Source organism: Lagenorhynchus albirostris, chromosome 13 (assembly GCF_949774975.1).
Source record: "Lagenorhynchus albirostris chromosome 13, mLagAlb1.1, whole genome shotgun sequence".
Taxonomy (NCBI): domain Eukaryota; kingdom Metazoa; phylum Chordata; class Mammalia; order Artiodactyla; family Delphinidae; genus Lagenorhynchus; species Lagenorhynchus albirostris.
The window spans coordinates 9361087-9387022 of NC_083107.1; the positions used below are offsets into that span (position 1 = coordinate 9361087).

At 45.5% G+C, this 25936-nt stretch overlaps 2 protein-coding genes across 4 annotated transcripts in view; one reads left to right on the top strand and one right to left on the bottom strand.

Annotated features, from left to right (window-relative positions):
* The window catches only part of NEURL3 (neuralized E3 ubiquitin protein ligase 3), a 98989-nt gene that overhangs the window by 59582 nt on the left and 13471 nt on the right, over window positions 1-25936 (top strand). The window lies entirely within an intron of this gene.
* Window positions 16914-25936, bottom strand: part of NCAPH (non-SMC condensin I complex subunit H) — a 40507-nt gene continuing 31484 nt past the window's right edge. For 2 of the 3 annotated variants that reach the window (XM_060170111.1, XM_060170113.1), the window contains exons 13-18: window positions 24704-24814; window positions 23090-23263; window positions 22014-22127; window positions 20480-20568; window positions 19949-20024; window positions 16963-17471 (exon numbers count right to left, since the gene is read on the bottom strand). In XM_060170111.1, the coding sequence (XP_060026094.1) occupies window positions 17412-17471; window positions 19949-20024; window positions 20480-20568; window positions 22014-22127; window positions 23090-23263; window positions 24704-24814 (624 nt within the window). In that variant the 3' untranslated portion in view covers window positions 16963-17411. Of the gene's footprint in view, window positions 20025-20479; window positions 20569-22013; window positions 22128-23089; window positions 23264-24703; window positions 24815-25936 lie in introns of all 3 variants that reach the window. The other variant, XM_060170110.1, reaches the window with a different exon arrangement.

The following is a 25936-nucleotide window of genomic DNA, read 5'->3' on the forward strand; positions in this document are numbered from 1 at the left end:
CCCCCTCCCCATATCCTCAAGTCCGTTCTCTAGTAGGTCTGTCTCTTTATTCCTGTCTTACCCCTAGGTTCTTCATGACGTTTTTTTCCGTAAATTCCATATATATGTGTTAGCATACGGTATTTGTCTTTCTCTTTCTGACTTCACTTTGTATGACAGACTCTAGGTCTATCCACCTCATTACAAATAGCTCAATTTTGTTTCTTTTATGGCTGAGTAATATTCCATCGTATATATGTGCCACATCTTCTTTATCCATTCATCCGAAGACGGGCACTTAGGTCGTTTCCATCGCCGGGCTATTGTAAATAGAGCTGCAATGAACATTTTGGTACATGACTCTTTTTGAATTATGGTTTTCTCAGGGTGTATGCCCAGTAGTGGGATTGCTGGGTCATATGGTAGTTCTATTTGTAGTTTTTTAAAGGAACCTCCATACTCTTCTCCATACTGGCTGTACCAATTCACATTCCCACCAGCAGTGTAAGAGTGTTCTCTTTTCTCCACACCCTCTCCAGCATTTATTGTGTCTAGATTTTTTTGATGATAGCCATTCTGACTGGTGTGAGATGGTATCTCATTGTAGTTTTGATTTGCATTTCTCTAGTGATTAATGATGTTGAGCATTCTTTCATGTGTTTGTTGGCAGTCTGTATATCTTCTTTGGAGAAATGTCTATTTAGGTCTTCTGCCCATTTTTGGATTGGTTTGTTTGGTTTTTTGTTATTGAGCTGCATGAGCTGCTTATAAATTTTGGAGATTAATCCTTTGTCAGTTGCTTCGTTTGCAAATATTTTCTCCCATGCTGAGGGTTGTCTTTTGGTCTTGTTTATGGTTTCCTTTGCTGTGCAGAAGCTTTGAAGTTTCATTAGGTCCCATTTGTTTATTTTTGTTTTTATTTCCATTTCTCTAGGAGGTGGGTCAAAAAGGATCTTGCTGTGATTTACGTCATAGAGTGTTCTGCCTATGTTTTCCTCTAAGAGTTTGATAGTTTCTGGCCTTACATTTAGGTCTTTAATCCATTTTGAGTTTATTTTTGTGTACGGTGTTAGGGAGTGACCTAATCTCATACTTTTACATGTAGCTGTCCAGTTTTCCCAGCACCACTTATTGAAGAGGCTGTCCTTTCTCCACTGTACATTCCTGCCTCCTTTATCAAAGATAAGGTGACCATATGTGTGTGGGTTTATCTCTGGGCTTTCTATCCTGTTCCATTGATCTGTCTTTCTGTTTTTGTGCCAGTACCATACTGTCTTGATTACTGTAGCTTTGTAGTATAGTCTGAAATCAGGGAGCCTGATTCCTCCAGCTCTGTTTTTCGTTCTCAAGTTTGCTTTGGCTATTCGGGGTCTTTTGTGTTTCCATACAAATTTGAAATTTTTTATTCTAGTTCTGTGAAAAATGCCAGTGGTAGTTTGATAGGGATTGCATTGAATCTGTAGATTGCTCTGGGTAGTAGTCATTTTCACAATGTTGATTCTTCCAATCCAAGAAGATGGTGTATCTCTCCATCTATTTGTATCATCTTTAATTTCTTTCATCAGTGTCTTATAATTTTCTGCATACAGGTCTTTTGTCTCCTTAGGTAGGTTTATTCCTAGATATTTTATTCTTTTTGTGTCAGTGGTAAACGGGAGTGTTTTCTTGATTTCACTTTCAGATTTTTCATCATTAGTGTATAGGAATGCCAGAGATTTCTGTGCATTAATTTTGTATCCTGCAACTTTTCCAAATTCATTGATTAGCTCTAGTAGTTTTCTGGTAGCATCTTTAGGATTCTCTATGTATAGTATCATGTCATCTGCAAACAGTGACAGCTTTACTTCTTCTTTTCCGATTTGGATTCCTTTTATTTCCTTTTCTTCTCTGATTGCTGTGGCTAAAACTTCCAAAACTATGTTGAATAAGAGCGGTGAGAGTAGGCAACCTTGTCTTGTTCCTGATCTTAGTGGAAATGCTTTCAGTTTTTCACCATTGAGGATGATGTTGGCTGTGGGTTTGTCATATATGGCCTTTATTATGTTGAGGAAAGTTACCTCTATGCCTACTTTCTGCAGGGTTTTTATCATAAATGGGTGTTGAATTTTGTCGAAAGCTTTCTCTGCATCAATTGAGATGATCATATGGTTTTTCTCCTTCAGTTTGTTAATATGGTTTATCACATTGATTGTTTTGCATATATTGAAGAATCCTTGCATTCCTGGAATAAACCCCACTTGATCATGGTGTATGATCCTTTTAATGTGCTGTTGGATTCTGTTTGCTAGTATTTTGTTAAGGAGTTTTGCATCTATGTTCATCAGTGATATTGACCTGTAGTTTTCTTTATTTGTGACATCTTGTCTGGTTTTGGTATCAAGGTGATGGTGGCCTTGTAGAATGAATTTGGGAGTGTTCCTCCCTCTGCTATATTTTGGAAGGGTTTGAGAAGGATAGGTGTTGGCTCTTCTCTAAATATTTGATAGAATTCGCCTGTGAAGCCACCTGGTCCTGGGCTTTTGTGTGTTGGAAGATTTTTAATCACAGTTTCAACTTCAGTGCTTGTGATTGGTCTGTTCATATTTTGTATTTCTTCCTGATTCAGTCTTGGCAGGTTGTGCATTTCTAAGAATTTGTCCATTTCTTCCAGTTTGTCCATTTTATTGGCATAGAGTTGCTTGTAGTAATCTCTCATGATCTTTTGTATTTCTCCAGTGTCAGTTGTTACTTCTGCTTTTTCATTTCTAATTCTATTGATTTGAGTCTTCTCCCTTTTTTTCTTGATGAGTCTGGCTAATGGTTTATCAATTTCGTTTATCTTCTCAAAGAACCACCTTTTAGTTTTATTGATCTTTGCTGTCATTTCCTTCATTTCTTTTTCATTTATTTCTGATCTGATTTTTATGATTTCTTTCCTTCTGCTAACTTTGGGGTTTTTTTGTTCTTCTTTCTCTAATTGCTTTAGGTGCAAGGTTAGGTTGTTTATTCGAGATGTTTCCTGTTTCTTAACGTAGGATTGTATTGCTATAAATTTCTCTCAGAACTGCTTTTGCTGCATCCCATAGGTTTTGGGTCGTCGTGTCTCCATTGTCATTTGTTTTTAGGTATTTTTTGATTTCTTCAGTGATCACTTCGTTATTAAGTAGTATATTATTTAGCCTCCATGTGTTTGTATTTTTTACAGATCTTTTCCTGTAATTGATACCTAGTCTCACAGCGTTGTGGTCGGAAAAGATACTTGATACAATTTCAATTTTCTTAAATTTACCAAGGCTTGATTTGTGACCCAAGATATGATCTATCCTGGAGAATGTTCCATGAGCACTTGAGAAAAATGTGTATTCTGTTGTTTTTGGATGGAATGTCCTATAAATATCAATTAAGTCCATCTTGTTTAATGTATCATTTAAAGCTTGTGTTTCCTTTTTTATTTTCATTTGGGATGATCTGTCCATTGGTGAAAGTGGGGTGTTAAAGTCCCCTACTATGAATGTGTTACCGTTGATTTCCCCTTTTATGGCTGTTAGTATTTGCCTTATGTATTGAGGTGCTCCTATGTTGGGTGCATAAATATTTACAATTGTTATATCTTCTTGTTGGATCGATCCCTTGATCATTATGTAGTGTCCTTCTTTGTCTCTTCCAATAGTGTTTATTTTAAAGTCTATTTTGTCTGATATGAGAATTGCTACTCCACCTTTCTTTTGGTTTCCATTTGCATGGAATATCTTTTTCCATCCCCTTACTTTCAGTCTGTATGTGTCTCTAGGTCTGAAGTGGGTCTCTTGTAGACAGCGTATATATGGGTCTTGTTTTTGTATCCATTCAGCCAATCTTTGTCTTTTGGTGGGAGCATTTAGTCCATTTATGTTTAAGGTAATTATCGATATGTATGTTCCTATTCCCATTTTCTTAATTGTTTGGGGTTCGTTATTGTAGGTCTTTTCCTTCTCTTGTGTTTCTTGCCTAGAGAAGTTCCTTTAGCATTTGTTGTAAAGCTGGTTTGGTGGTGCTGAACTCTCTCAGCTTTTGCTTGTCTGTAAAGGTTTTAATTTCTCCATCAAATCTGAATGAGATCCTTGCTGGGTAGAGTAATCTTGGTTGCAGGTTTTTCCCCTTCATCACTTAAAATATGTCCTGCCAGTCCCTTCTGGCTTGCAGAGTTTCTGCTGAAAGATCAGCTGTTAACCTTATGGGATTCCCTTGTGTGTTATTTGTTGTTTTTCCCTTGCTGCTTTTAATATGTTTTCTTTGTATTTAATTTTTGACAGTTTGATTAATATGTGTCTTGGCGTATTTCTCCTTGTATTTCTCCTGTATGGGACTCTCTGTGCTTCCTGGACTTGATTAACTATTTCCTTTCCCATATTAGGGAAGTTTTCAACTATAATCTCTTCAAATATTTTCTCAGTCCCTTTCCTTTTCTTCTTCTGGAACCCCTATAATTCGAATGTTGGTGCGTTTAATGTTGTCCCAGAGGTCTCTGAGACTGTCCTCAATTCTTTTCATTCTTTTTTCTTTATTCTGCTCTGCAGTAGTTATTTCCACTATTTTATCTTCCAGGTCACTTATCCGTTCTTCTGCCTCAGTTATTTTCCTATTGATTCCATCTAGAGTATTTTTAATTTCATTTATTGTGCTGTTCATCATTGTTTGTTTCATCTTTAGTTCTTCTAGGTCCTTGTTAAATGTTTCTTGCATTTTGTCTATTCTATTTCCAAGATTTTGGATCATCTTTACTATCATTATTCTGAATTCTTTTTCAGGTGGACTGCCTATTTCCTCTTCATTTGTTAGGTCTGGTGGGTTTTTATCTTGCTCCTTCATCTGCTGTGTGTTTTTCTGTCTTCTCATTTTGCCTATCTTACTGTGTTCGGGGTCTCCTTTTTGCAGGCTGCAGGTTCGTAGTTCCCGTTGTTTTTGGTGTCTGTCCCCAGTGGCTAAGGTTGGTTCAGTGGGTTGTGTAGGCTTCCTGGTGGAGGGGACTAGTGCCTGTGTTCTGGTGGATGAGGCTGGATCTTGTCTTTCTGGTGGGCAGGTCCACGCCTGGTGGTGTGTTTTTGGGTGTCTGTGGACTTATTATGATTTTAGGCAGGCTCTCTGTTAATGGGTGGGGTTGTGTTCCTGTCTTGCTAGTTTGGCATAGGGTGTCCAGCACTGTAGCTTGCTGGTCATTGAGTGAAGCTGGGTGCTGGTGTTGAGATGGAGATCTCTGGGAGATTTTTCGCTGTTTGATATTATGTGGAGCTGGGAAGTCTCTTGTGGACCAGTGTCCTGAAGTTGGCTCTCCCACCTCAGAGGCACAGCACTGACTCCTGACTGCAGCACCAAGAGCCTTTCATCCACATGGCTCAGAATAAAAGGGAGAAAAAGTAGAAAGAAAGAATTAGTAGAAGTAGAAAGAAAGAAGGAAAAAAAGAAAGGAGGGAGGGAGGGAGGAAGGAAGGAAAGAAGGAAAAAAAGAAAGATAAAGTAAAATAAAATAAGATAAAATATAATAAAGTTATTAAAATAAAAAAATAATTATGAAGAAAAAACCGGATAGAACCATAGGACAAATGGTGGAAGCAAAGCTATACAGAAAAAATCTCACACAGAAGCATACACATACTCACAAAAAGAGGAAAAGGGGAAAAAATCATAAATCTTGCTCTCAAAGTCCACCTCCTTAATTTGGGATGATTCGTTGTCTATTCATGTATTCCACAGATGCAGGGTACATCAAGTTGATTGTGGAGCTTTAATCCGCTGCTTCTGAGGCTGCTGGGAGAGATTTCCCTTTCTCTTCTTTGTTCTCACAGCTCCCAGGGGCTCAGCTTTGGATTTAGGCCCCGCCTCTACGTGTAGGTCGCCGGAGGGCGTCTGTTCTTCGCTCAGACAGGATGGGGTTAAAGGAGCCGCTGATTCGGGGACTCTGGCTCACTCAGGCCGGGGGGGGGGGGGGGAGGGAGGGGCACTGAGTGCGGGGCGAGCCTGCGGCGGCAGAGGCCGGCGTGACGTTGAACCAGCCTGAGGCGTGCCGTGCGTTCTCCTGGGGAAGTTGTCCCTGGATCCCGGGACCCTGGCAGTGGCGGGCAGCACAGGCTCCCCGGAAGGGGGATGTGGATAGTGACCTGTGCTCGCACACAGGCTTCTTGGTGGCGGCAGCAGCAGCCTTAGCGTCTCCCGCCCGTCTCTGGGGTCCGCGCTTTTAGCCGCGGCTCGCGCCCGTCTCTGGAGCTCCTTTAAGCAGCGCTCTTAATCCCCTCTCCTCGCGCACCAGGAAACAAAGAGGGAAGAAAAAGTCTCTTGCCTCTTCGGCGAGTCCAGACTTTTTCCCGGGCTCCCTCCCGGCTAGCCGTGGTGCACTAACCCCCTGCAGGCTGTGTTCACGCCGCCAACCCCAGTCCTCTCACTGCGCTCTGACCGATGCCCGAGCCTCAGCTCCCAGCCCCGCCCGCCCCGGCGGGTGAGCAGACAAGCCTCTCGGCCTGGTGAGTGCCCGTCGGCACCGATCCTCTGTGCGGGAATCTCTCTGCTTTGCCCTCCGCACCCCTGTGGCTGCGCTCTCCTCCGCTGCTCCGAAGCTTTCCCCCTCCGCCTCCCGCAGTCTCCGCCCGCGAAGCGGCTTCCTAGTGTGTGGAAACCTTTCCTCCTTCACAGCTCCCTCCCACTGGTGCAGGTCCCGTCCTTATTCTTTTGTCTCTGTTTTTTCTTTTTTCTTTTGCCCTACCCAGGTACGTGGGGAGTTTCTTGCCTTTTGGTAGGTCTGAGGTCTTCTGCCAGCGTTCAGTGGGTGTTCTGTAGGTGTTGTTCCACGTGTAGATATATTTCTGGTGTATCTGTGGGGAGGAAGGTGATCTCCGTGTCTTCAGGACAGGCTCTTTTAAAGAACTTTTCTGTTGGTCCCACTGACAAGACACTGGCCAGAACTGAGTCACATGACCCACTTAGGTGCAGGGAGTCTGGGAATTGTAGTTTTCCAGCTGGGTACACTGCCAGGAAGAGGGGCTGGGTAATGGGTAAGTGACAGCCGTCATTGCCCCAGGATCCTGTCCTGTTCTCAAAGAATGAGAAAACTGGAAAGAGTTGTAGGCGTGTTGGATCGGGGCCTGGCGGTAACGGCGGGTGACAAGGGAAGGGGCTCTTCCACTTCCGACAGCACCTCCTTCCTGTCTCAAGAGCAGGGTTCCCTCCGACAGCAGCAATGCTTGCGGGGGCCCCAGCACCCCAGCGATGAGAAGGCCTGCGGGGAGGAGGATGGAGGGGGCAGGAGAGCAGCCCCCAGGACACTCTGCACCCGGAGTCAAGGGGCGTGACTGCTGAGAACAGATAACGTAGTCCCAGGCCCCTAGAGCCGGCAGTGGAAGGCAAGGTTAGATTAGAGCAGAGGCTGGGAGGGAATGTGGGTGGGGCCCAGCGGGACCATCGGGGGCCTGAGGCTCTCCCTGGAGTTGCGGTGCATGGCAGCAGTCCTTCGGAGGGAGGCTGGGGAACCAAGGCAGATGGTGGAGGTGTTTGAGGTCCCCCGGGGGCGCCTTCACCAGGAGAGCCTCTGAGGTGGGGGAGGGGTGGGTGGCTCAACGGGGCACAGGGCCCACATCGGCTCCTGTCTGGGACTCGAGACAGGCTTCTCCGAAGCACAAGAGTGTAAGAGGGAGCGGAGGGGAGCCGGGGGAGAGAGGCCGGAATGGAAACCCAGATGAACTGGGGCCGGGCACATGGAGCTTTTCGCTGGCGCAGTAGTGGAGATTAACAGAAGAGATGTTCTAGGCTTGAAAAGATGAGGGAAGAGGGTGGGGCAGCTGGAAGAGGGAAGGAGCCTGTGCCTGAGGATGGGGATGGCAAAGGGCTGCAGTGCCCCAGCCAGGTCCGCACCCCTCATTCAGTGCCTCTGCTCCTGCTGTCAGCCTGGAACACCCTTGGCCAGTCTCTGCCCTGCAAAGGCAGATGGGCATTTATCTTTATTTATATTGCGTTGGCCAAAAAGTTCATTTGGGTTTTTCCATACCTTTTTGGCCAACCCAAGATGTATACTTATACCTATTCTCCGTGGTCAAGAGTAGGTAAACAAATACAAATAAATACTATTTCAAACAAAAGTAGGAAGTGATGGATAAAGTTTATATTTTACCGCAGGACAAGAAAATTTAAGCATAACATATTCCCTGCCCGTATTGGGCCCTCCCTAACGTGCATCTGCATTGTGCATTAATCAGACCTCCTCAAAGGTGGGAATGCCTGCTCCACCAAAAGATCAGTGTTTTATTATCCTTCTTCTCATGCCAGCAGTTTAACTCCTTACAAGCTGAATTTTTCCTTCCTAATCCTGAAAGGGGTCATGGTCACCTACTTCACCTTGTACAGGCAGATCTGGTCTTTAGTGAACGTTATGTAAAATGTCAGTGTGCTATTTGGTGTACAATCCCTTGTCTTGAAAATGTATACGATTGTGCCTTCGACTTCTAACAGGCGGAACCGTCTTCAAGAGTTTTCTGAAAGAATGTCTCCCAGGTTACAATCCCCAGGTTGGCTCCAGTAAGATACTCTATTTAGATCGACTGTTGATTAATTTTTTGGCAATGGAAGGAAGGGTTTTAGAAATCCTTAGAGATGAGACCCACCCTGTGTCAGATATGAAGTAACCATCTCTCAGCTCCAAACCCACCGCCTGTTCTCTGCTGGGTGATGCTGCGTCTGGTGCTCTGCAAATCACGTTTCTGCCTTGCCAGCCACTCCCTGTCAGTTTATGCCTAGGAGAGGCATGTGAGGGAGACTGCAGGGCTGGTGGGAAAGGGACCTGCCCCCTGACCCACCTCCCCACCCTGTGAGGGTCCCCAGCCACCCTTCTTACCCACCCCCAGCAGCAGCTGTTCCTTCCTGAGGCTGCAGTTGGCAGCTTTTCTAACCCTCAGACCCAGCTTCACCGTGTCCTGTGGAAGACACTAGCATTAGCCGAGCAGCACCCCTCGGGGGTCAGAGTCTCCACTCTCTGGAGCCCCTCTTCGAAGTCTCTGAGTTTTTCTCTTTGTTCCCCTCCCTGGCTTTCCCAGCCCTTGGGGTGGGTGCTTCTGGGAGTTGCTACTTACCCGATACCTTAGAGTGAGAGTTCTCTTTTTACCCTTTCAATATCAACAACTCTTTATACCCAGTGAGCAGTTCTTGTTACAAGTAAGTTCCCTGTACATGTATCAGGTTTCTGTCTCCTGACTAGACACTTGCTGAAACAACACCCATCTCGATTTTAACATAGGAGGTGACTGAGATCCAGAGGCAGTACCATGAATTCAGTGCTCTTATTCATCTGCAAGAACAGAGAGATGGTTTCCCAACTGGGCTTCTTTTTTTTTTTAATTAATTTTTATTGGCATATAGTTGATTTACAATGTTGTGTTAGTTTCTGCTGTACAGCAAAGTGAATCAGTTATACATATACCTATATCCACTCTTTTTTAGATTCTTTTCCCATATAGGTCATGACAGAGTGTTGAGTAGAGTTCCCTGTGCTCTACAGTAGGTCCTTATTAGTTATCTGTTTTATATACAGTAGTGTGTATATGTCCATCCCAGTCTCCCAATGTGTCCCTCTTCCTGCTGGGCCTCCATATTGACAAAGTGTAGCAAGGATGCCCACCGTGTAGCTCAGCATGTCCATCTCAGTGTCCTCCTTTCTTTCCACACTGGCCGCCTCTCCTGCTGACACACGGGGACTTGCCACCTTCATGTCTACAGGTGCCCACTCTCTCCCCATGACCTGTGTTCCTGCCCCAATTGCTCCTTCGGCAAGAGGGAGGGCAGCTCTGATCCCTCCACCTTGCCCTCCAGGGCAGGGTCCCCCTCTTCTGTGGTTCTGCAATATTTTTAATTCCTGAGGAACTGGCACCAGATTCCACTTGGGCAAACCCAGTTGTATACGAATTCCATTCATTCTCATCCAGGGAAAAGTATCTCTAGGAGAAAGATTTCTGTTAGGAAAAATAACTCTGGGCTTGGATTCAGAAGATCTGAACAATTTGCCCCAGAGCCTCCTGGCAAGCAAGGAAATTTGGAAGACTGTTCTGTTTCCTTCCTGGGGAAATAAAATAAGCTTGTGTAGCAGAGCTCCAGAAGGAAACTTTCCAGCCAACCATCCCCAAAAAACAAAGGAAGTTTATTTACATTGGAAATGTGACCCCAACTGCCCACTGCAGCTCCACACAGTCTGAAGTGTCATTGCTGAGATGGGGCAGGGATATCATAAACAAGAAGAGACATTTAATCCAGAATGAACAGCGTTGAGATATCAACCCACTGAGAGAGAGGCCCCGCATGGCCTGTGAGAGTTCTGCTAGAGAGATACAAATGTGATATTGTCTCATTTAATCTGACAAAGAGTTTTTCCCTCCCTGATTTGAGGATTTATTCATGTGAAAATCTTACAAAGGGACAGAAATGCAATCCCAACCTTTTGTTTCATAAATCTTTTTTTTGGCTGCATTGGGTCTTCGTTGCTGCGTGTGGGCTTTCTCTAGTTGCAGCGAGCGGGGGCTACTCTTGGTTGCGGTGCGCAGGCTTCTCATTGCGGTGGCTTCTTTTGTTGTGGAGCACAGGCTCTAGGCACATGGGCTTCAGTAGTTGCGGCACTTGGGCCCTAGAGTGTGTGGGCTTCAGTAGTTGCGGCACACAGGTTCAGTAGTTGCGGTGCACAGGCTCAGTAGTTGTGGCGCACGGGGTTAGTTGCTCTGCAGCATGTGGGATCTTCCCAGACCAGGGATCGAACCCACATCCCCTGCATTGGCAGGCGAATTCTTAACTACTGCGCCACCAGGGAAATCCCTCAAATAATTTTTCCCTTTTTTTTTTTTTTTTGCGGTACGCGGGCCACTCACCATTGTGGCCTCCCCTGCCGCGGATCACAGGCCCCAGACGCGCAGGCCCAGCGGCCACGGCCCACGGGCCCAGCCGCCCCGCTGCACACGGGACCCTCCCGGACCGGGGCACGAACCCGCGTCCCCCACATCGGCAGGCGGACTCTCAACTGCTGCGCCACCAGGGAAGCCCCCTCATAAATCATTTTTAATGAAAAAAAAAATGTGATGAAGTCAGGGCTGTCACAAGAATCCAAGGTGAACTGTGTTGATGGTGGAGTCCAGAGGAAGGCGGGTTGCTTCTTTAGTCAGATGTCAACAGTGCACCCAGCACATCTGAGGTGCTGATGAGTGAACGGAGACTTCCTCTCTGCTTTGAATCATCACTAGGAAACAGGACTCTGGCCTGGAAACTCCGATCCTGGAGTCCTAGTCTTACAGAATAGCAAATGTGTAGCAAATTCTAATAGGAAGCAATGAACTTCCTGTTTGCCTCAGCAGGGGATTAAGAAAGAATATTACAAAAAAAAAAAAGGTGTATTACGTCTGTAAAATTATTGCAGAAGGTCCTCTAATAGGTATCATTATGCTTGTACAACTTCAACTTTCCCCAGACCACCTCTCTACATACTAGGCCTGTGAATTAGGCAAAGAAGGGATGATTATGCCGATTTGACAGTTGAGGAAACTGAGGCACAGAGAGGTTAGGGGTCTGGTCCAGCTTCCCATTGCCAGGTCCTTTTAGAGCTATGATTACACACACACACACCCGTCTTGTGTTCTATGGTTGTTCACTGATTGTCACATTTTGTTTTTTCAGTTTTACAAAGGGATCACTTATTCATTCAACACATTTGTTTGTTTATTTTTGGCTGCATTGGGTCTTCGTTGCTGCGCGGGCTTTCTCTAGTTGCAGAGAGCGGGGGCTACTCTTCGTTGCAGTGTTGGGCCTCTCATTGCGGTGGCTTCTCTTGTTGAGGAGCATGGGCTCTGGGCACGCGGGCTTCAGTAGTTGTGGTTTGCGGGCTCTAAAGCGCAGGCTCAGTAGTTGTGGTGCACGGGCTTAGTTGCTCCACGGCATGTGGGATCCTCCCAGACCAGGGCTCGAACCCGTGTCTCCTGCATTGGCAGGCAGATTCTTTGCCACTGCACCACCAGGGAAGCCCTCAACACACATTTATTGAGTACTACTCTGTACGTTTCTCTTTTTTCTTTTTTAATTGAAGAATAGTTGATTTACAATGTTGTGTTACTTTCAGGTGTACAGCAAAATGACTTGGAGATTATATATATATAATATATAATATATAAAATATATATAATATATAATATATACACACACACACACATACTCTTTTTCAGATTCTTTTCCATTATAGGTTATTACAAGGTATTGAATATAGTTTCCAGTGCTATACAGTAGGTCCTTGTTTATTTTATATATAGTAGTGTGTATCTGTTAATTCCAGACTCCTAATATATCCCTCCCTACTTGCCCCTTTGATAACCATATGTTTCTTTTCAATGTCTGTGAGTCTATTTCTGTTTTGTCAATAAGTTCATTTGTATCATTTTTTAATTTTTAAAAAATATATTTATTTATTTGGCTGCACTGGGTCTTAGTTGCAGCATGTGAGATCTTTGTTGCAGCATGCAGCATCCTTCAGTTGCAGCATGTGGGATCTTTTTTAGTTTCGGCATGCAAACTCTTAGTTGCAGCATGCATGTGGGATCTAGTTCCCTGACCAGGGATCGAACCTGGGCCCCCTGCATTGGGAACATCTGAGCCCCCAACTACTGGACCACCAGGAAAATCCCTGTATCATTTTTTTAGATTCCTCATGTGATATATAGTTGTCTTTATCTGACTTAATTCACTTAGTATGATAATCTCTAGGTCCATCCATGTTGCTGCAATGGCATCATTTCATTCTTTTTATGGCTAAGTAATATTCTATTGTATATATATATACCACATCTTCCTTATTCATTCATCTGTTGATGGACATTTAGGTTGCTTCCATGTCTTGGCTATTATAAATAGTGCTTCAATGAACACTGGGGTACATGTATCTTTTCCTATTATAGTTTTCTCTGGATATATGCACAGGAGTGAAATTGCTGGATCATATGGTAACGCTATTTTAGTTTTTTAGGGAACCTCCATACTGTTCTCCATAGTGACTGCACCGATTTACATTCCCACCAACAGTGTAGGAGGGTTCCCTTTTCTCCACACCCTCTCCAGCATTTGTTATTTGTAGACTTTTTAATGATGATGGCCATTCTGACCAACGTGAGGTGGTACCTCTTTGTAGTTTTAATTTGCATTTCTCTAATAATTAGCAATGGTGAGCATCTTTTCATGTGCCTGCTGGCCATCTGTATGTCTTCATTGGAGAAATGTCTAATTAGGTCTTTTGCCCATTTTTTGATTGGATTGGGTGTTCTGTTGTTGTTATTGAGTTGTATGAACTGTTTGTATATTTTGGAAATTAAGCCCTCGTCGGTAGCATTGTTTGCAAATATTTTCGCCCAGTTTGTAGGCTGTCTTTTCGTTTTGTTCATGGTTTCCTTTGGCTGTGCAAAAGCTTGTAAGTTTGATTAGGTCCCATTTGTTTATTTTTGCTTTTATTTCTATTGCCTTGGGAGACTACCCTAAGAAAACATTGGTTCACTTTACATCAGAGAATGTTTTGCCTATGTCCCAAGAGTTTTATGGTGTCATGTCTTATATTTGTCTTTAATCCATTTTGAGTTTATTTTTTTGTGTGGTGTGAAGGTATGTTCTAATTTCATTTATTTACATTGGCTGTCTAGCTTTCCCAACACCACTTGCTGAAGAGACTGTCTTCTCTCCATTGTATATTCTTGCCTCCTTTGACAAAGATTGACTCTAGGTGTGTGGGTTTATTTCTGGGCTCTCTATTCTGTTCCATTGATCTATATGTCTGTTTTTGTGCCAATACCATGCTGTTTTGCCTACTGTAACTTTGTAGTATTGTCTGAAGTCTGGGAGGGTTATTGCCTCCTGCCTTGTTCTTTTTCCTCAGGATTACTTCGGCAATTCTGGGTCTTTTATGGTTCCATATAAATTTTAGAATTATTTGTTCTAGTTCTGTGAAAAATGTCATGGGTAATTTGATAGGGATCGCTTTAAATCTGTAGATTGTTTTGGGTAGCATGGCCATTTTAACAATATTAATCAGAAGAGATTTTTAATTAAACACAAAGCAAAAAAAACCCAACTGCACCTGGAAAATGTACGCGTTGCAAATTTGTGGTTTACTGGCCCAAGGGAGCTGCCTGATTGCACAGCTATGGCTGTGGAAGACGGTGTGTTATTGGCTAAAGGGGCCAGAACTCAGAGTTCAGGCTTAGGGAAGGCAGCTGGGAATTTGAAAGGGAGAAATCCTGGCAGTGTGAGACCCTCGGCAGAAAAAAGAAACGCTTGAGCATCAGCTGCCTTCCCCAGCTGACAGTTCAACTAGGTGTCTATGGGGGGACACCTGGTGAAGAGAAGCTTACTCTTGGGAGAGAGCTATGTGGAGCAAGAGCTGTGAGTTTGATGCTCCTCCCCCTGGTGCATTCCCCAGCTACTTGCATCTCACCTGGAAAAAAATCTGAAGCTGGATGGGCTGGAAGGACAGAGCCCAGAGGGGGTGGAGGAGCTCGAAGATGGGGGAATCTCTATCCTAACAAGGAAGTCACGGTTGGTCAATCTCCAAATTTTGCAGGCAGAGGGAAGATCTATGGAATCAGGCCTTAAAAGCAACAGTGGGTAGCTATAAGAACAAATACCAATAACTTCATACCATAGGGGATACAAAGTTAGCAGTTTGAATCCAACTCTTACTTGAGTAAATATCTAAGCATCTTCAGAAGAACATGATAGAATCCAAAGTCACTACAACGTTTTATCTGATATCCGATTTTCAACCAAAAAGTACTAAACATGCAAAGAAACAGGATTATATAATCTATATTAAGGAAAAAGAGCATTCAATAGAAATTAATGCTAAATGGGCCTGGATGTTGGATTTCGCAAAGACTTCAAAGTAGCTTTTACAAATATGTTGAAAGAATTAAAAAGAAAGTATGTTCAGGGACTTCCCTGGTGGCGCAATGGTTAAGAATCCACCTGCTAATGCAGGGGCCGTAGGTTCGATCCCTGGTCCAGGAAGATCTCACATGCTGCGGAGCAAATGAGCCCGTGCGCCACAACTACTGAGCCTGCGCTCTAGAGCCCACGAGCCACAACTACTGAGCCCGAGTGCCACAACTACTGAAGCCTGTGCACCTAGAGCCCATGCTCTGCAACAAGAGAAACCACCCAGTGAGAAGCCCGCGAACCGCAGCAAAGAGTAGCCCCCACTCGCCACAACTAGAGAAAAGCCCACGTGCAGCAACAAAGACCCGAGGCAGCCAAAAATAAAAATTAATTAATTAAAAAAAAAAGACCACATATTGTGTTATGATTTTATTTATATGAAATGTCCTGAAGAGGCAAATCTGTAGACAGAAAGTAGGTTAATGATTGCCTTCCCCTCACAACCCCTTATCTTGCTGCCTAGAATATAATGTGATGGCTAGATTCCAGCAGCCACATTGACACACAAGGATGAGGGTTACACATTAGGGATGGCAGAGAAGAAGCTGGAATGCTGGAATGATCCTTGGTCTCTTTATGAGTTCATGGAACCACCACACTAGCTCTGGACTACCCACCTCCTAATGTACTTTACATGAAATAAACTATCTCACATACCCACTTATTTGGGTTTTTAATTATACGCAGCCAAATGAATTCTGACACAGCAACCATATAAATGAGGGAGAAGCTTGCGAGAAGCAGAGTGGAGGGGAAGGGAGTTCACTGAAGAAGCTGTTAACACTCTTGCCAGTTTTATCCGCAGCTCGGCCCCTGCCTAGACCCCGCTACAGAGAAGCATGCTGGACTGAGAGAAGGGGCGGGCTTGGCTAGTTCTAATCCTGGGAATAAGAGCAAAGCAAGAGGACCAGCACTCCCCTGGCCTGGGAAAAGATGCTGGAGGCTTCAGCCAGCAGGACAGGGTATGAATTTATTTATTTAGCTGCGTTGGGTCTTCATTGCTGTGCGCGGGCTTTCTCTAGTTGTGGTGAGCAGGGGCTACTCTTCATTGCAGGAAGAGTATGTGCAGGCTTCTCATTGCGGTGGCTTCTCTTGTTGCAGAGCACAGGCTCTAGGTGCGTGGGCTTCAGCAGTTGTGGCACGTGGGCTCAGTAGTTGTGGCTCACGGGCTGTAGAGCGCAGGCTCAGTAGCTGTGGCGCATGGGCTTCGTTGCTCCGCGGCATGTGGGATCTTCCCAGACCAGGGCTCGAACCCGTGTCCTCTGCATTGGCAGGTGGTTTCTTAACCACTGTGCCACCAGGGAAGTTCAGGACAGGGTATGAATTCTCACTCGGCATCACTGCTTTTCCTACTAAAGCATGTCCACAAGTCTAATCCTCTCAATACAGCAGAGTGGCTAATATTTTGGCCACGATTTGGAAAGCACGTTCCTAAGGGGAAGGGATTGGTTTTTGTTTTGTGTCATTTTTGGCCTAGGAGCAAGTTCTTTATTATCAGGAGTAATTACCAATTATATCCTTCACTGCTTCTGACCTATCATCCAAGCTCTCTGTTTACCCAATGAATGGTGGCAGGATACTTGGATCAACATCTACAAGTATTGAGCCTGTGACTTGAGGCCATATAGTGTAGTAGCTAAGAGTAAAGATCTAGAAGCAGATTTCCTGGTTCAAGGCCAGCCTCTTGACAGCTGTCTGCTCTTATGTGAATTACTTTACCTTCGTGCACGTGTTTCTCCTCTGTAAAATGGGAGCCGTAACAGTTACGTTCCTCACAGGGATGCTAAGAAGGCCGAAAAAGTCATCCACAGAAGGTACTTAGTAGCCACTTAATGTTTGCAATTTTTACTATTATCACCCTTTAGCAGAACTGATAGACCCAATGGACCCAATCTTGAAATCCCCACTCTGCTACAAGACAAATCACCTCAGCCCTTAAGCACTTCCTGCCTTATACTGACACGTGGGTCTCTGGTCTAGCTAACAAGTCTGCCCCCCCTTGAGCATAAGGACATGGTCTGATACTCATGTAGTGGGCACTCAAATAGTTTACCAAGCAAATTATTCCAAATGATTTTATTTTTAAGCATTATATATACATTTATAAGCACACTTGTGATGTACTTTATACACATGGATTTGGTAGCTGTTAAAGGACAAGTGCCTACTGGGAAATTCCTTTCTACAAGAATAAAGTATGGAAACAGAACAATTTAGGAGACAAACTATTATACAAGGATACAAAGAATGGACACAGTTGCCTAATCAAGGATAATAAGGACTCTCTCCTCCCTCCTAGGTGGCCACCACAGAACAGAAAACTTTAATCAAGGACAGAGCATCAGGCAGCTGGTTCTAGACAGTGAAGGAGAGAAGGGAAGAGCAGCAGACACACAGCGCAGTCAGCTGCAGCCTTGCCACCAGCCCACGGCACTGAAGCACCAAGTGCAGGCATCCTGGCCACTGAGGAAGCACGGGCTTCTCTCCCCACGGACTCAATCCCCCTGCCGCACCAGAACATCGGAAAGGTCCTCAGTTCCTTCCAGCTTTAGATTCTGAAGGAAGATGAAACACACATGAACTTTGGTATCCACAGGATACAAGAATCAGAAAACAAACTTGGGGGAAACAAGGTGGTGACTACAAAGAACGAGGTTTGTCCCATGACTATAAGTAAAACTGTCACAGCAAATATAATCTGCATGAAAAAGCTGGTTCCAAATCCTTGCCAACTGCAGGGGGAAAAAAGCAAGCCTGCTCTGATTTCCGCAACAATCTCCGTCAACGGTCTAAGAGCTAAGCTCTCGGCCCTGGAAGGCGCTGTGGGAAGTGATAGGGAGGCCAGCAGGGGCCATGGCACACGTGTATCAGCCCTGCCATGCATGACCTTCTCCAGGCCCTTCCCTCACTGCTCAGGAACCTCAAACCTTGGCGATGGCCATGATGGCCACGCTCTCCCTCCCATCTCTGCACAGGCCTTTTCCCTGCTCCCACTGCCTCCCCGATCCTCCCATTCCCCGGATCCTTCACCAGCCCCAGGCAACCGTCCCCTCAGGACTAAAGAGCTGTCAGAAGCCCTTCCTCACACGGAAGCCCAACTGCACCAGGACCATCGCTCCCTTGCCTGGCACTGGAGGTAGGCATGGTGTGGTGGCACACCTTCCTCTCCTGCTGAAGACGGAAAGCACAAACCTCACCTCCCAGGTGACAGCTGCGGGGGAGCTCGTTACCAGAGCGGTAGATGAAGAGTCCAGATGGGTGTGAAAACCTGGGAGCAGGCAGGCCTAAAAGGGGTCACATTCTGGCACAAGGTGTTGTAAGATTTCTCTTGGTGGCTCTAAGCTCTGAGTTACCCCAGGTCCCTGCAGATTATCTGGTAACTGTTGGCCAGCGTTACCAGTCAGATCTTCTCAAATAGCCCGAAGCTCAGCGCAACAGGTCATGGTCTACGGGCCATCTCCTGATTCTTCAAATGCTGAGCTCCCTGGGGCCCCTTAGAGAGATTTGGTCGCAGCAAAGCAAGAGAAGCTGGCTCTGCCGCCTGGGGAGGCAGGGTGGTGCCAGAGCCAGAGCACATGGACCTCAGTGAAGCCTGGAGTCCCTCATGCTTTCCAGCCGTGTGTCTGCTTGGCCCCAGTCTACTGGGAACCGAGCGGAGGCGCTGAAGCTGCTCTCTCACAGCAGAGACACGCGGCCCAGGGCAGCACTGATCCTCCAGCTGCTGCGACTGAGTGAAGTCACTAACACATAGAATTTGGACTCAGGGTAAGTTTCTGAGCTTTGGTGGCACCCGACATTTTAGGGGACTGCGCGGGCTAGGGGAACACACCCAGTGGGAGAGTCCACCACCACCTACGCCCACTAGGATGCTGTGAGATTCCAACCTCACTCAGAAAAGCTTAGCAGGGACTACCCTGGTGGCGCAGTAGTTAAGAATCCGCCTGCCAAGGCAGGGGACACGGGTTCAAGGCCTGGTCTGGGAAGATCCCACATGCCGCAGAACAACTAAGCCTGTGCATCGAAACTACTGAGCCTGCGAGCCACAACTACTGAGCCCGTGCTCCACAACTACTGAAACCCGCACACCTAGAGCCCATGCTCTGCAACAAGACAAGAAACCACAATGAGTAGCCCACGCACCGCAAGGAAGAGTAACCCCCACTTGCGCAACTAGAGAAAGCCCGCGTGCAGCAACGAAGGCCCAATGCAGCCAAAAATAAAAATAAAAAATTTATAACAACAACAACAAAAAGCTTAGCAGTGTTACTTTGAACGTGTCTAGCCCCAGCACTAGAGATGCTCACGGCATATGCTACAGCCCAGCCCACAGTCCTGGGGACACTAAAGGACACCAAGTCTCAGGCAGCACCAAACGCATGGGCTTGCTGGCTGCCTCGCTGGGGTGCCTCCCGGGAAGCGGGAGTGCCACCAGCCCCTGAGAAGATGGGTCTCGCCTGCTCCTCAGTGACTGCCCCACAGCCGCTCAGCTGTCGGCTGGCCGGGCACAAGGAGGAGCCGGCACACTGTCACAGTCAGCACTCCTGCTGTCTCCCTCCTGCAAAAGACATCTCTAGTCCCGAGACATCCTTCATAGCCCATGGCGGCTCAGCATTGCTGGCGCTGCCTCTACGTCTCTGCTCTCTCCCTAAGTCTGTTTCCATCCAGCCTCATCTCTCCCCTCTTTTCTCCGCCACGTTTCCCACGTGTCCTGACGTTAGCACTGGCAGGATTTGGCCTTTAAAGCCTTTGACACCCAGTGATGCAAAAGCACCTTATGTTTCAAGTTGGGAACTGAAAGATCACAATTTCAGCATCTAAAATTTTCCCATTTGGGTCCTCCTCATAATTTTCATTTCTAATCATACCTGTTGGCCTTTTTATAAGTTACTTTTAGGTGTCTGGTTAATCCTGTGGGTTGAAGGTACCACATAAGTTGCTGTATTTAAGGTGTCCTATGAGGCCGCTCATGAGTGACAGAAAGCTCCAGCAGGTTGGCACAGAGAACACGCCCACGCTTACCAGATTTACCCACCTTTTCATTGGCTAAATGTAGCAGACATGCAAAGGCCAGAGGTATGGAGAGGTTCTGAGCCATAAGGGGAGGCAGGCTGGAAAACAAAGAGGCTAGTAAGTATTTAGCTGTCACTGCAATTCCAGGAACAAAGGCTCTTTCATCAAGTATGAATACACATGGTCAGTGAATAAACTAATGAGAAATAAAGAAACATTTCAGATGCCTTTTAGAAGCAGGTTTTTCCAGTTTCTTATTTGGAAATAAAATATTTCCTGTTCCATTCCAGCCACTGGTGCAGAAAAATGCCTTTTTAAAGGTGGGCTACATTAACTCATTTATCAATGCAGAGAAGAAACAGAAAAACTGTAAGAAGTGTGAAAATGGCAGGTTGTGTGCAGAGGGGTCTGTCATACCAACAGCCTGGGCTGGCGCTCCCTCAGCTGGGGCTCGGAGGAGGAGGGGGCTGGGGGAAGGGGGGGAGGAGGGGAGGAGGAGTGGGGAGGGGGAAGGGAGTGGGGAGGGGGAGGGGAGGAGTCTGTTGGCAAGCACCTCTTCTGCAGGTCCTTTGTGAGCCCACTGAGCTTCTTGTCAGCCACCTGTACTGGGTCCCCTGCTTCTCCATTTTCTCTGTGGTTTGCCTGACAGAAGAAAGGACACTTAGAGATCAGACTAGGCCCAGTTCACTTTTGAGAGAGCAACATAAGCTTATAAAGCTGTATCTCTAAAAAGAAAAGCCTACATCAGAATGAAACCAAAACAATTTCTTCGGTACATTTTGAAGAAAAAGGATCCGTAGAGGGACCCAGTACCTCAGCCCTAGACCCTAACACTGACATCGACAGGTGTGGGGGTGGGCGGGCGGACAGGACTGGGTGATAATATAGATGAAACATTGATAATGGGCACTGAAGTGGTCACTGACTATACTATTTTCTACTTTTGAATATTGTCATTAGAAAGAGTTTGTTTAAATAAATCTATATTAACCAGAATCACTGGAGGACAGGGTATTAGGAGTCATTTAAATTCAAAGGTTAAACAGAACCCTCTTCCTACTTTTTAAAAAGTACATTTCTCTTATATTTGCATCCCATCCCATTTTAATTGAGAAAACCTTATGAATATGCCTGAAGCTTTATCTGACATCCAAGACTACAGCTCAGGGTCCTTAATCAAATCATGCATTTTCACTTCTCAACCAGCAGGGGAAGGTATAATAGAATATGTTGAGTTTGGAAAGCTCAGAACATTGTCTGAGCAGAAGTCTAGAAGAGGAGATGGAAGGATTCTAGTTAACCAGAAAGTTCCATTTAGTTGGAACAAGTTAATCAGGGTTTCACTTTGCTCTAAAGGAGAGACAATTTGACAGTATCATATATATACATATATATGTATACATAATATATATAACTACTTTCCTACTTTCCCAAATCAGAATTATTAGATCAAAGAGCTTAAACATTTTAGGGTACCTGAGATGTTAGAAGCTGCTTTCCAAAAGGGTTATTTATCAACTTAATTTGCACCAGCAGCGAATAAGTACTCCTGTTCTTCCTCTAACTCCATACTGAAAAATGTTGTTTAATTGCTAAAGCTGTTATTTTTTTTTTTTTTTTTTGCGGTACGCGGGCCTCTCACTGTTGTGGCCTCTCCCGTTGCAGAGTACAGGCTCCGGACGCGCAGGCTCAGCGGCCATGGCTCACGGGCCCAGCCGCTCTGCGGCATGTGGGATCTTCCCGGATCGGGGCATGAACCTGTGTCCCCTGCATTGGCAGGCGGACTCTCAACCACTGCGCCACCAGGGAAGCCCTAAAGCTGTTATTTTAAAGCAGCATAAAGATGCCATCATTTGTATTTTTTGATTACGAGCAAGACTGAGTAATGTCCCATACACTAGTCTACCATCTGTATCACCTTTTGTGTGACCTGCCTGTTCGTATACTTGGTTCATTTCAGAGGTGTGATGTCTTTCTTGTATTTCTGAATGAATGCTTTCCACGTTAGCGCTACTCATCTAGGAGCTTAGACACAAGCCGCACCCTCCTCCATGCTGGGCACCTACAGAATGAGTGGAACCCGTTACCTCTGCATCCACCTGCTTGGGGATCTCCATCAGCAAACTCCACATGCTCTGCTTCAACTTCTTCATGTCCATCTTTTTGGCAGCCTTAGCATACTGAATTTCAATTTTATTTACCTGAAATAGGTATGTGACGAGTAAAAATAAGCATAAGAAAGAAGCATTTACCACCAGCTCTTTGTAAAAAGAAAGTCTGGAGTTCAAATAATGAAAAAATCTAGTTTATACCACAAAGTTATAGAGCTTTCTTTGGACATACACAGAGTCCTTCATTTCAATCTAATTTATTTTTGATCAAGTACAGTCTTCGTTAAGGATATCCTGGAATTCCAGTGTAAGAGATAAGTGAATCAAATGTATATGAAAGCACCAAGCCTGTCACTTGGTAGGGAATAGATGCCTAATGTATGATAATTTAATATGAGTTGAATCTGGCCAAGATTTTCCAGAGCCAAATAGCTAGCCTTACCCAACCAGCATAGAAACCCATTTTCTCTGCCTGCACCCTTCATTCACATAGTTTGCTTGCGTGACTGGCTCACCCCTAGTCATATGGCTTATAACAATCTTTGGAGAGATGGCTAGTTCCACACAAACACAATTAGCATAATTAGTCCAGTGGCGCAGTGGTTAAGAATCCGCCTGCCAATGCAGGGGACACGCATTTGATCCCTGGTCCGGCAAGATCCCACATGCCACGGAGCAACTAAGCTCGTGCGCCATAACTACTGAGCCTGCACTCTAGAGCCCGCGAGCCACAACTACTGAAGCCTGCGCCTAGAGCCCGTGCTCCACAACAAGAGAAGCCACTGCAATGAGAAGCCCACGCACTGCAACTAAGAGTAGCCCCTGCTCATCGCAACTAGTGAAAGCCTGCGCGCAGCAATGAAGACCCAATGCAGCCATAAATAAATAAATACATAAATGAATGAATGAATGAATCAGCCACTTAGAGAGCAATGGGTTAAAATCGAGAAGGGAAAAAATCAAGCTCAGGCCAATGTGACTCTCATGAAAGATACAAATTAAACAGATCTCAGGCAAACAATATCAGATATAATTCTTGGCTTCCTCTTTACCTTCTGGGGCTCAGCTACCAGATTTGACTCCCCGTAAGTGGTGATATCTAATCCTTGGACTTCAGGCGCGTCATCGTTGTCTTGTGTTGTCGTAGGTGGATGGCCAGAATGGTCAAAGGTCCCACCTGGTCCCACAGATAAGTCATCTGACTCTTCATAGTCACTGTCAGCAGCCTGAGCAAGGAAATAGCTCTTCAAGTTCGGCAGAGCTGTTTGAGGGGCTTAGAAATATCCTTGAAACAGATTCCGTACACAGCAAGAGCAGAGCACCCAAGAGTTCGTGACATTGAGTCAAACCTAGAATGGACTTCTAGGTCCTCTAGTCATCTTCCTGTTGCACATACACCCTACTAGAGAGGCATCTGTTAACTAAGCCCTCTGGAGTGAGAGCTAAAAGGAATTCAGTAATCACAACAGCCAGTGTCCCTCTGCTTCTAATGGATTTAGGATTTCATTTTACAGAAAGCACTCCTGAAATACCAGAGACGTGACCTGTCGGCTGGCCACAAGCAGGGGTCCTGCTGGGAGCCAGTGAGAAAGTCATTCTTGGACTGAGCCCAGCAGGAACAGACCAGGTCTCTGGGGTGGGGCCCAGGAACTGGGTAACAGGCTCTCTGGGTGACTCTTAGGCCTACTGAGCTTGAGGAGCATTGGGCGAGAGGCCAGTCTGGATTTTTACTAAAATGTAACAACCAGGCTGTCCTGCGTGGCGCAGTGGTCGAGAGTCCACCTGCCGATGCAGGGGACATGGGTTCGTGCCCCGGTCTGGGAAGATTCCACATGCCACGGAGCGGCTGGGCCCGTGAGCCATGGCCACTGAGCCTGCGCGTCCAGAGCCTGTGCTCCACAACGGGAGAGGCCACAGCAGTGAGAGGCCCATGTACCGCCAAAAAAAAAAAAAAAAAAAAAAAATTAAAATGTAACAACCTAATTCTCTTCCAAGCAAGAAAATAAGGTGAATAAGCTATTCTTCCAATTCTTTCCCTTCTCCTCACTTGCAGGGACACAGATGGAACCTAATATTTCCCCCCTTTCTGTTATATTTCCATCTGCTATCTCATTCATAGAGTCATAGAAGGGATTTTGAGATTATTTAGTCTAACTAAGATCTAAAGATGGGGAGTAGTTTGTACAAGTTCACAATGTGAGAACCAAAATCAGAGCTACAAACCTGGTCCCCTGAGATCCACCCTCTACACTTTCTTTTTCCCCATTAGGACACACCGTCTTCACATGTCTATGTGTTATGTCTCCCCAGCCAAAAAATATTAGCTTGTAAGAGTAAGAAGAGTGTTTCTTTTCCTTTGAAATCCCAAAAGAGCCAAGATAAGTGCTTTGTACAGGCTCAAGATTCCATCCGCATTTTGACAGTTTACTGGAGTATGTCCACTTTTTTCCTGTGTACAGAGTTTAGAGTAAGGCAGGCCAAGGTTCTGGCTGTTGCCTCAGCTCTGCTCAGTTCTCTGATGCCTGGGGCAGGGCAAGCATCCACAAACCCCCACCTGATTCAGAATTTCCTATAGTCATCTGCCATACAGGAAAGGGCAAGAAGGGAAGCAGGAGAGAAACACCCTACTGCTTAGAAGGGAGGACAGAGCTCTTGCCCCCGTTTACCTGTGATCCAGGGCAGAAGTTGGAGGTGTCATTAGGGTTGTTGTAATCATAGTCGTCAATTTCTTCACAATGCTCGGTCCCTGCCCTCTGGCCTTGGGCCATCTTAAGTAACTAGAATGAAGGAAAAAACAACTGCAGAAAGCAATTTCTAGAAAAGCAGCTAGTAAACTAGGTTGGGGAGATAACCTTAGTTCCTACGATCATGTCCCAGAACATTAGGGTTTTAAGGGCACTGAGAGGTCATCTAATCCAGCCAACTTCCAACTAACCACACAACTCCACTCTAGAGCAAGCCCAGTGCAGCAAGGCTCCGAGCCACCTTCCATCCCAAATACACCAGAGCAGCCGGTTTGCAATTAGGTCTGCACACAACTTTATTTGAAAGTGTTCCTTCACTAAAAACAAAGCCACCTACAACTATCTGAAAAGAAGTCCACTTGTTGCTGCTTGAAGAATTCTGACAGAAAACTCAATCACTACTTTAATTCACAGGCAGCTGGTCCCATTCCTGGGCCATCACTGTTCCCCACATAGCTACAGGGAGAAACCCGAGCTCTGCTCCCTGCCACCACGTCTGCGGCTCTTGTTCCGCCTGTGAGGGCCTCACAGAGCAAGTCTGCCTCCTCTTTTGGAAGTGCCTGTCGACCAGAGCCCTTCAGATTTGCAGGCCCTTAGGCCACTGATCCTCATCTGGGGTGTGTGTCTTTGGGGTGAAGGAAATGGAATTAAAGGTGTGTACAGTTTACAGAAGCACATTGAATATTTTAATATAAATATATACCCCAAAAGTAGCCCCCCAAAACCCCTCAGTGGTTTTGTATTACAAATCCAAAAATAAACAACAGATATTTATTAAGAAATGCCCACTTTCTTCCACTTTCCTTCATATGACACAATTTCTAGATCCCTCTCCATTTAGAATAATACTCTCCTCTGGACACACTCTAAATTGTCCATAGTCTACAAGAAATGTTTCAGGAAGGGTACGTGACCCCCCTCATGTATTGGGTGGTTGCCATTAGAATCACCCTTTAAGATCTTAAACTGGATGGGTGGTTGACCTGTATAGTCTCTAGCCAGACTGAATGTTAATAGTCCAGTGTTTACTTTCCAGTGTTTAATAGCCATTGTCCTAGAAGGACACCTCCTGGAAGGACGAGGTGAGGAATCTCGGGATCCTGCTGCCTGGCTGCCCTACTACACATGCAGGGAAATTTGTCCCTGTGGATAATC